This window comes from Pyxicephalus adspersus, chromosome 7 (genome assembly GCF_032062135.1).
Source record: "Pyxicephalus adspersus chromosome 7, UCB_Pads_2.0, whole genome shotgun sequence".
NCBI lineage: Eukaryota > Metazoa > Chordata > Amphibia > Anura > Pyxicephalidae > Pyxicephalus > Pyxicephalus adspersus.
Genome location: NC_092864.1, coordinates 20,716,128 through 20,727,873, shown reverse-complemented (window position 1 = coordinate 20,727,873; position 11,746 = coordinate 20,716,128). Strand labels below are relative to the sequence as shown.

Below are 11,746 nucleotides of genomic sequence, written 5' to 3'. Positions count from 1 at the left end.
GATCATTGAGTGGCAATGGTGTCTCTATTCTAGGCATTGGGACTATCGCCTTCAACTTTTGTTGCACCGGTGTCACCAGTACACATATGGCCAAATGTTGCTTCTCATCCCCTCCTCCTATCACAGCAATATTTGTAAAGGTGCGTACACACTTCCAATTTTTATCGTTCAAAACGAACGACGAACGAACGATTGGGCAAAAATCGTTCGTTAAAAAAGTAACCAACGACGCCGACGAACGAGGAAAGTCGTTGGAAATGAACGACCGGACCGGCGGATCGGATTGGACGACGATCGTTGAACATCGTTCGTGTGTACGATCGTTCATTGATCGTCCATGTTCTGAGCATGCGTAATGAACGAACGTTCGTTCACTTTCCTGTCGTGCACATAGTCCCTCTATCGCTCAAACGATCGTATCTATTGTGTGTACAATATCTACGAACGATCGTGTCGTTACTCTATGTGCAGGATCGGTGCTATACGATCGTTCGTAGATATCGTGCAGGATCGTTCGTCGTTCGTTTTCCAACGATAATAATTGGAAGTGTGTACATAGCTTTAGTTGTGACCAGGGAGGAAAAAGAAACACAGTAGTCGATCTTCCAGGACATGGAGCCCCAGCCAACAGGGTGGTATGTGTATGTCATGTTTTTTTTTTGGGTGGTGAAGTTTGATATACACTTCGGGGTTTGGGTCAGGACATTTTTATAGTGCAGGGAAGTGGATGGTGTGTAGGTATAATTATTCTATGCACCTAGGAGGGTAATTAATGCTGGGGCAATATTGCTGGATTTGAAAAATAAATAGTCATTATAATGATTATAAATACAATATGGGGGTGGTAGGCCACTGGGGGTGTCTTGGTGTCTTTAAAGAGAAGGCAAGTGGCAGGGGTATCTTGCAGTGGACATTAAAATGGCCAGAAAAGGCCCTGCCACTGTCTGATAAACATTTATTTTTATTTCCTCTAAGCCCATTTTATCTTGGACCCTCTTTAGTGTCACTGGACAGTGAAAGAGGAAGCAAAGAATTGAGCTCATCCATCACCCTACTTTCTCCTTATATCAGAATGTTTCTTGTTTGAGCATAAACTGATGTGCTGCTGGAATTGCTATTTTCTTTCACACCTGACTAGAAAATGCTCAAACAAGGTTATTTAAACCGCTAGTATTTTATAATGTAATATTAAATAATATGTATCTTTTATATCTGTCTAGAATCATGCAATAAATATTGTCATTGTGTAAAATATGTATTAAAATATGATATGACAATGCATCATACAACCAAAACCATAACTAAAAGGATGAATATTTAGACATTTGTCTATTGATGTCATGCTAAATAGAAGGTATTTTATTATGTCTAGAACCAAAGCCCAGAGTGCTAACCACTGATCCACAAAACCCTGGCCACTGATCCACAAAACCCTGGCTGGGAAACACTGGTCTAACCTGTGACTGCCAATAGGGAAGGGATAGGGGTGGCTCTGAGTGATTCCCTTTTGAAATATACTTAAATTCTGATTTATTAAGAACCAGAGAAGCAGTGAGGGAGACAGAATAGCCCCCAGAAGCCCAATGGAAATGTTACCACCCTCAGTCTGATCAATACCTAAAGGAGTAAATTTTCACTTACCTTATTGCTTATTTGCAAAGTGAACACTCTCTACATTTTAGTAAATCAATCAGTATATGGCAAAGATAATGTTAAAGACAGAGATAAAAAAAAGAATATAAATTTAGAAGAAAAGTTTCAGTCTTTTATTATGTCAACATTTCCCTAAACCAACCAGCACTCATAGCTCTCTTTCCCATCTCTCGGCAGCTATGGTTAAATCCCGTGTTTAGCACAGTAGTGAACTCTCTATGCTTATTGAATACAAAGAAATTTCAATCCTATTCCCAAAAAATGTTTTCTAACAAAGTAATCCAGCATTGTTACAGAGGGATTTGGTTAGGCCCACATATCAGGACTAGCAGCAGATGCTTCCATGCGGAAAAGCCATATTGACATTTGGCTCCATCTTGCTTAGGTCTGTACACAGCAAATACCAATGTCAGATCAAGTCTGCCTCTCTTTGCAAGATATCTCTGTGGGGCAAGAGGTCACCGGGCCAGTTTTTAATTGGCTAGGATTTCTGTGTAAATCCTCAATGTGGCTTGTTTGTACCAATTTGTTGCACCCTTTTGATTTTCTTCCATCTTTTGAAGTTTCCTGTAAGTCTATTATTAGATTTTCTTTGCTGAATTAACTTGTCAGACTCCAATTTCCTGTTGTGATAGGTACAATGTGCCGTCTTGTCACGTCTTATCCGACCTCTCTGACACTTCATATCCTTGGTTATTAATAACACAGACAATCCAAGAACCGTATATAAACAAATTTGAAATTGTTATTTCATCTTGTAAATGTGAAGAATGATACAAAGATGCACAGAAGAAAATGATTTTGTCTACAATTTTTAAATTCCGACACCAGGTTCAAAAACAAAAAACCCAAAAGAATAAAAAACAAAGAAGCAAGTTTGGCTAGACTACTCACGTTTGCGCCAAAGTTGCTCATCGCAGAGTCACCATTCTCTTTAGGGTCACATATGCCCCCCTTGGAAGATCATCAAGCTGCCCTGGACCCATGGAGAATGCTGCAGAGAACCTCACTATGGGAGATATGAGGGCCTTTTGGAAATACAACAGAACAGATTCCATTCGTAGTTTAAAAAATATCACATCTTATTGGAAAGAAAGATTAGTACAGATTAGGAAACAGTGGGGTGCAGTGACAGCCAATCAGAAATCAGCTTTTGATAGTGTACCATCTGATTTGTAATTGTAGTTTGGCCAGGGTATCAACTTCCCTTTACATTATTAAAAAGGCAGCAGATTAGCTCTGCGTAGGAATATCAGGGCAGTTTCAGTAGCTTGGATGCTAACTAAACAAACTGTCTTTCGGCTGCAAGGTTTTGATTGCTGACCTTTGCAGTTTTAGCCAATGTGACATTGTCTAATCCCTGCCCTATTTGAAAAGTTTCCCCCATGGAAAGTTACTGGCTGTTGTAATGCCTGAGCATCAACAAATACAACTGAGATCACCCATTGTTGGCCCTATCACCGAACACTCAGCTCATCATGGCCTATCCTCCATTGTTTGCAAGTTAATCTCTTGCATGTGGCTGTATTATTCACCCGACGGTATATGAGAGCCTGCAGTGTGGGCACCTTCTGTGAGTCTGCAGTGGCAGGAAAGATGGCATTGAGGGTAAGTACACTTACATTATATTAATAACAATAGTAACATTTAAATTGTGTTTGCTTATAAAAACCCAAGCAATGATAGTATTAGTCATTTCTGGAAGGATATAATTAAGTGTATTTATACTCAAGAACAAAAATGTAATATAAAGAATCTGCCTAATTCTAGGATGTGGTGGTTGCAATAGTTTCCTTTTTTTTCAGGATTTTGTTCTTTTATTTTTACCTGGAAAACCTGTAAGTAACACACTTGCTGTCCTAAGGTGACAATTTCACTTCAGTATCTAAAGCATCATTGTCATCCTAGAACACAACTACATCATACCAATCTCTTCCCCCTCTAAATCTATTTATTATTCAATATGATATATGATCTGTATAAATCAGATTTGTAATGGACTGCCTTGTGGACTTTCATTTAATGTGCAAAAAATGAATAAATCAACCTTCTCTATATGCACTTGACATTAAACCATAAATGTAGCACTTTATTTCTTCTGCTGTTCATTTTCAATCAAGCTTGTGACAGTTTTAATAAAACACAAATTAATTATTCAGTGCATTTGATTTTTTTTGTAAGAAACACAATCTATTTCTCATGCAAACATCATAACTGAGCTATGTCAAGCTGTTACTGAAGTTAAGATTTAAATACTTTTGGTATTATACAATTATTTATATTACAACGTATTCTTCTTGTATTTAACATGGTTTAATTATATTCATTTTGTTTTGGAGCTGTTTACAAAAGCTCATTTCTCTTAAAGTGAACAAGCCAAGAAACAATATTTGTAAGAGTCTGAATCTCTGTTCTTAGAGTTTTATTAAAGAAGAATTGCTGGTAAAGTTCAGGATAGGGCTGCATGTTCCCTGTTACACCTGACACCCATCTAGTTGTCCTAAAATTGTTTAAAACTGTGACATAGACAGCAGATAAAACAGAAAACAGAACACACTAATGAAGCCACCACATCTAAGGACTGGCTACTCACAATATAATACTTTGTATGTTACATTTTTGTGCTCTAATCTTTTTAGTTAGACCAGCCATTTTCAACCACAGTTCCGTGGAACCCCCAGGGTTCCTCCAGAGCAGTTTCTTGACCATTTTAAAATGGGGGAACCAACTTAAATAACTTTCAGGTCTTCAGGGAATCCCTACTATAACTACTATATCCACAGCTAAAAGTACATCAGTATGGTGGTTAGTAGGAAGAATGTCACCCTTACAGATAGCCAAAAAGATCAGTGATGTGCCCTTACATGACCTGCGAGTCACAAACCTCTCATTGTTCAAGGAACCCTTAGCAACCTCTGGAGGATCCCTAGTTGACAAACACTGCTCCAGAGTTGCAAGGGATTCTCTAGCTATGGCTGATTGACCTTTCATTCCATAATGCATAGTTCTGAGATCAACACTACTTCGTAGAGTCAACTGCATAACCCCAATCATGGCATTAGTTGTCTATAAAGGTGATTCTAGCCACCACTGTAAGGGTTCTCTCCACTGGCCACCAATTTAAGAAACCTTTTCCCCACTGAATGAACGTATTGCCTTTAGCAGGGGTTCCCTGAGACCTTATGATTATCATTCAGATGGTCCAGGCCATTTATCTTCTAGAAGCAATATAAATTTCCCACTAAAGCTGAAAGGTACCTAAAAGTAATACACTGGCACCCTGGCTTTTTTTAAAGCTTTCCCACAAGACTTTTGTCTGTTACAATTACAGCTTCCATGGCATTTAATGGATTTTAATAGTGTTTGTATAGTGATTTTAAAACTTGAACTTATTGGTGGTCTTGGTACCATCAATCCTGCATTAGGTTACCATGATGAGCAAACTGAAAACCGTTAATTTAAACAGCCACTCTCATCTGCAGAAGGCGGGGTGGATGTTATAAAGCAGGGTTGGCATAGGGTCTGATCAAAGTATAATTCCCTAGGGCAGCTAACAAAGAATTATGTGGCTTAATGGGTTAGAAAACATTTTCCCTAGAAGTATGACTGCCTGGATGTGGTTACCTATTCTTCCACAGATTTTCTGTACAATTGTACAAAACCGAACAAAATGCGTGAGTTTACACCTGTCGAGCAGTTCCATGCCAACCTTGCCAACCACTTAGTCACTGGCAACACAGTGTTGGTTCTTAAAGAGCATCAGCATATTTGATAGCTGGTAGCAGTAAGTGGTAATAGTACCACTCACTGCCACCCTTAAACATTCCCTGCCAGGGAATGAGGCTGCCAGAAGAGAAACTATCTGTATCATCTCCCCCACGGCAGCAGTTCACTGGCACAAGGAACATAATAATCACCTCTTCCTAATAAAGAACACATACATTGCTGGAAATAAATGAAGCACTTTGGATGGTTGGAACTGAGAACACAAAGAATAAAAAGTGTAGATAAGGATTGCAAGAATGCATTTGGCATAGCACATTCCTCAGATCTGCAGGGTTGACTTTTATCAGAAAACCGAGGGCTTAGACTGCAGACAGCCAAACCTTGAGAGCTGACAGAGGATTTTCTACACATGAATGCTTTAGAGTCAGTGAAAAAGTGGAGGAGGCATCCAACAGTTCACAGGTGTTCCATTCCTATTACTGATTACAAAAACTTTACTCCTTACTGTCAGAAACTTCATTTCCAGACCATTACAATGGATAATTTTTATTCCTGCTAAAGTCATTGTAACTTTATATATAAAAAACTCAAAGCCTAATCAGAAAGTGCAATGTTCTTTCTTTGTTACCACTGTTTACTCTTAAGGGTCTATTTTTATGTTTATGTTGTCAACCAAGATTTACCCAAACTTTACACATTTTCACATTATACTCAAATAGAAATGTGAAACAACTTTTACTCATGATATATAATTTCTAATTGAACCCAATGTGAAAATGTGTAAAATATTGGATGAATACATTTATAATTAGACCCCTTAGAGCAGTAGTCGCCAACCTTTTTGGTCCTGCAGACCACTAAAATTACCGGCTCCTGACCAGCATGCACAGGTAGCCAGGTGTCGCTCAAAGGGGGAGAAACCTCCCCCATAGTGACGTCATAATGGCATAACCCCGGCCACTTCCCATGGGAGATTGGGTGGGTTGTGTCCAGGGACACAGCTTGCCCACTTCCCTGAGCCAGAGATTTGTACGGGGGACGTGCTCGGTGCCTCTGGCTGGTGCATCCCCCTAGCGGTGTCCTTCTCCTAATCCTGCTCGGGGGGGGCACCGGCCAGAGCCGCGGACCACCAAAATTTTCTCGCGGACTACCCGTTAGCGACCGCTGCCTTAGAGAACACACCTACTGTGAAAAGAAGTTCCTAAACTGATGTATTTGGCCAGATTTATTAAAGCTCTCCAAAGCTGGAGAGGATACACTTTCGTTAGTTAACCTGGGTGATCCAGCAAACCTGGAATGGATTTCCTAAAAGTCATTTTCTATTTGTTAGCAAATGTTTTGAATCCTGGACCAGATGCATTCCAGGTTTGCTGGATCACCCACTCACTGATGAATGTGTATCCTCTCCAGCCTTGGGCAGCTTTAATAAATCAGGCCCATTAGGATGAAGATCTTTTTCAACCAATCCCCCCAAAAAGCACACTCCTTTTTGTGGCATTAAAAGTGGCATTAAACTCTGTGTTTTTCTGGGTTCAAGATCTTCTCTCATATTGATTGGCCAGGTCAGCAGAATGCTGTAACTCCCTCACATGTGCATGGCATTTATTCCCAGCATCCATGTATGCCAAGTTGCACATGTGCAGCTCAGTGTAAATTCACTAAAAGATTTTGAACAGACTGTTAAGTTTTTTGTTGCAGCATAACATGTCCTTTCTGCAATAATCTGCCTGCTTGCAACTTTTTGTTTTTTAGGTTTAGTTCCACATTAACTGTTGTTTGATGATGATCTCATAAAGCATACAGCAGAAATTTAGGCTTTTATTACCTGTAATATCATAACTTGAAATGTTAAAAAAGGAAATGAATCCACTTTGCGTGCATAAAGTACCTTTGTAAATCCAGTCATAAGCCAGGACTGGCCCAACAAGGTAGCAAAGTGAGCTTTCACATTGAGCATCATTATTTAGGAAGTACATCTGTTACCCCTGCCAAACACTGTTACCCAGCATTGCTGGTTAACAAGGTATACATCATTACAGCTTTCTCATTGGCTGGTGTAGGGTCACCATCACAAATGTTTGGTCCCCATACTAGGTACAATTAATGGCCCTTTTTCCGCTGTCTGAAAGTCCTAGTATTGCAAAAGTCAAGCTCTTTTGATCTGGGGTATAGTACAGTAATACCCCTTGCCCTTGCCCTGGACTCATTGTTGTTAGAGAAGGTTTCCTTGAACTCCAGCAAAAACAAATGTTTAGGGATTAATGTCTGATTTTTGAAGGGGTAGAGAATTTAGAAATACTTACCTTACTTTTCACTCCCCCATGTTACCTTGCACTGTATGACTGGTCCCGAAACATTCTTCTTTTCTACTTTCTACTTCACCCATTGTGGCCCCCTCAGTGTCATTACATACAATGCAGGGCCACTGGTCCTTTACATATATTTTAAATATATGTAAAATAGGAAACAATAGTATTGTGCAATAAAATCAGGGTGAGCCATTTCAGTATAGGAGAGGTCAGCTTTAGGAAACTTTATAATTAAAAGAACTGGGAACTTTCTATGGCTTAGACATCTCTGATGATATTTTGTTTATTGCTCTTACCACAGTTTGAAGCTTCGTGTCCACAGGGTCTCTGTCCTGGATGGAGTGTGATTGTAAAGGGCGAGACAAGCTCCAGTGAAAATGAGTAAGTTAATTAACTGAATATTATTCTGACCATAATGGTGTTTAGATTGGAGAATATCTGAGAGGTTTCATGGGGATTTCCATTTCAGACCAAAATTCCACATTAGTCTGTAATTGTTGTACAGCAGCACAAAGTCCCTAAACACCTCCCGAGCATTAGCAGATAACCACCAGAAAATTCCCCTGTTCTTCTTTCCCTTTATCTAATTATACCCATAAGCACAGCATTTGCTAATTATAAACGACATTAGTTGACAATTGCCTTTTAAATATCTATCCTATAATTAAAGTAAAAGCTATCTTGGAAAAACAAAAGCCACCAACAGGGCTTACCTGTAAAAGAAGACTGTAAATACTGAACACAGTCCTCCCAGTAACCTTCAGCATTGATGTGAAGGACGGAAGACACCAGTAGGTGCTGCAGGGGACCCAGGAGGTTAAAGCATACCCAAACTCAACATTTTTTACTTTACATAGAAGGGTAGCCATCCCTTCTAAATAGAATAAAAATAAGTTTTAAAAAAAAGGGTGCTGCACTGCCCTGCTATCAAGACTTAATGGGAGCGCAGAGCCTACCGGGATACCTATGTCATGCATAGGGGAAAGAGATGCCGATATCACGCATGCACAGTGGCTATCATCCCCTTCACAGCGGCTACGTCATCCCATCTCACACCTGTGCTGTTCAAGATTTGGTGACGTAGCAAGAAGACTGCAAGAGAAGACAGAAGATGGTTGCACCCGGCGCCAGAGGAAGAGCTCGGACAAAGAGGAATCCCAGGACAACGAGGGACCAGATCACAAGAAGAACCAGAGCCATCGAGGGATCTGCAGGAATAAAGGAAAGTGTTGTAATTTATTTGTTTTTAGTTTAGTTCCGCTTTAGGATCCCTAGAGATGTTGGTTTCCCTGTAGAATTCACATGAAAATTTTGTGTGAAAGAATAACTTTTGTATATTTAATGTACAGCGCTGCGTAATATGTTGGCGCTATATAAATCCTGTTTATTAATAATAATAATAATAATAATAATAGTAAAAACAATTGAATATATTACTAGGTTTAGTGTTTTACAGATATGACCTTTTATAGGTTTTTACTTTCATGACAGTGTCCATGTTCTATTTAGGAAATTAGAGTTTAGGAACCAGAGTTATTAACATTTTAAATGTCCTGGAATCATACTTGACTGCCCTGGCAATTCATTTCTGCTCCCCCAAGCAGGTGGCACCCTGGAGTTTTAGGCCTCAAAAGAAAAATGGATACAAATTCCCTTTAAGACAGTGGAGATACATTACTCAGAGAAATCAACCATCCTAGACCTCTGTCCTAAGGACTAATGAGGTTCTTTACAGACTTTGAAAAAATAGGTAACATGTAACACCAAACACCTAGATTTACATTTCATATTCCTTTTATGATCTGACAGCTTTGAAATCAACTTCCTTACCGATTCAGGAGACCAGATTGCTTTCCATTTCAATGCTCGTTTTTCTGAGGGCACCATCGTCTGCAACTCATTTTTGTCAAGTCACTGGGGACAGGAGGAGAGGACTGGCACTTTCCCTTTGGAAGCTAATGAGCCTTTCCAGGTATGATGTGGTCATGAGTCACAATGACAGCCGGTGAACTGTTACGAGGATTCTCCATATATTAGCAGTGGAGCTTGTTATAAACCTTCTATACAGAATGCTGATCCAGTTTTTATGTTTCTGGTAATGGCAGAATGCTAATAGCTCATCCCCTTTAGTTTTTAATTGGCTTACAATGCCCTCAGTTTAAAATTATTAGACTGGCATATTCTAATTCTAGTGATTGTAAAAATAAGTGTTTACTAGCATTATAAGGTGTCATTTAGGGTCGGTATAATTAGAAAATAATGTTATACTGCTATGTATAGCTTACAAAGTAGTATACAAAGTGAACTTCAAAGTCATGTAGAATGACTTTACTTTCTTTCTACCTTTTTTCCTTTTGTCTTCCTTCCTTACTTCGTGTTATTCCTTCCTTTTTTCCTCCATCCCTTTTTGGTTTCTTCCATTCTTTGTTTAATCATTCCCTTCTTCCTACATGTTCACTTCCTCACTTTTTTCTCTTTTCTATTTTTCCTTCCTTCCTCCAGCCCTCCTTTTTCTTTTCATCGTTCTTTCTTTCCCTTTGCCTTTTCCCCATTTTCTTTCTTTTCCAATTTCTTCATTTGCATTTCTTTGTTCCTTCTTTCCTTCCTGCCTTTGTCTCCTTTTCTTTCCTTTCTTATTTCCTTCCTTCCTAACTCCCTCCCTACATTTTTCCTTCCTTTCTTTGCTTCCTTGCTCCCTCCCTTTTCGTTCCTTCCTCACCTTCATTCCATTCTCCGTATCCTTTTATTTCTTTCTTATCTTCTTTCCTCCTTTCCCTCGCCCTCCATATTTTTGTTTATTATATCTCATTATTATGCAGTATTATTACAATCATTTGCTGCCAAGCTCAATAATATTTTATTCATTCATTCCAGATTGAAATTTTCTCAGACAAGGAACATTTCCAGGTGTTCATAGATGACCGCAAGATCATTCACTATCATCACCGAGTGAAGCACTTTTCTAGCATAACCAAACTTCAGATTCTGAATGACGTTAACATTTCCTCTGTGGAGATCTCTAAGCGTGAAATGTATGAGTAATTGTGACCAACCCTAAATGGCCTGTTCAGTAGGCAAGCCACAGTGTACAAAGTCCAGTCTCCAACTGGGACCAATCAGAATTTGGCCTCAAAATTTTTATTGGATGTAACAGATACTGCATTTTGTACTTTATTATTGCTTTGTGTTCTGCCTTAGTAAGGTAATATGTAAATCTGTTCACCTTCTTCTAAATTATATAATGTAAAAATGCCTAAATGCGCACAACCCTGCCAGCAACCCAATGTTGTTTGTAATAAAAATTCCTTTTAGGTTGGCCAAAGAGTGACTTTTTTGATCAATCTGATGAACAACTGATAATAAAAACTGCCATCTGTTGGACAGCATTGATCATCAAACCAACTTCTTGTAATCTGTTTTCTCCTGCCCTTCTCTCTTACCTCTATGTGCCTCAGCTTCTTGTGTGGATGTTTACTTGAGCGGGGGTCTCCATGCAAATGCTGTTTGTCCAAAAATGTCTCTGTACTGATACAGAGTATGAAAGGCAGTGCTGTGAGCTAAGAAATTCCATGACCTTGCTGAAATGTACTATTCTGCTGTCATGGTGTTCATTTCACATACTTCAACTTAACATACACTCAATAGCATCACAAATCAGTTCAGTGAGTTTTGGTAATACGGGGTTGTTCCTCCTGAGCTAACAATGTGCCTGCACAAGCACAAACACAATACAAAGGATTTGTGGTTTGAGATTTATTGTGCTGTCAGCAGTGGTAGGGATAACAAATGTTAGTTAAAACTGTTTGGAAGACTAGATCAGCCTTGATTTAAGTTATATGTAGCATGTTTGTGGTTTGCCCGGAATTCAGTGATTATACGGAAAGGAGGTTGTTCAGGTTTCAGTTAATAGGAGAGATAAAGGGTTGTGTGAACCTGAGCAGAGTGAGAGAGGCTGGATACAGGTACCAGAATCATGTAAGACACAAGAGATGAGTTGTGTGACTGTGCTCTCTGCTTCTGACAATAATCCCTACGAAACCTTTGCAGGGCAAATCAAC

The 11,746-nt window shown here is 39.2% G+C and overlaps 1 protein-coding gene across 1 annotated transcript; it reads left to right on the top strand.

Annotated features, from left to right (window-relative positions):
- Positions 1 to 3,132: 3,132 nt before the first annotated feature.
- GRIFIN (galectin-related inter-fiber protein) lies at positions 3,133 to 11,086 on the top strand. Its single transcript, XM_072417778.1, has 4 exons — positions 3,133 to 3,261; positions 7,990 to 8,069; positions 9,498 to 9,660; positions 10,563 to 11,086. The coding sequence occupies exons 1-4, from the start codon at positions 3,199 to 3,201 to the stop codon at positions 10,728 to 10,730; spliced, it is 474 nt and encodes a 157-aa protein (XP_072273879.1). The 5' UTR covers positions 3,133 to 3,198; the 3' UTR covers positions 10,731 to 11,086.
- Positions 11,087 to 11,746: the final 660 nt, after the last annotated feature.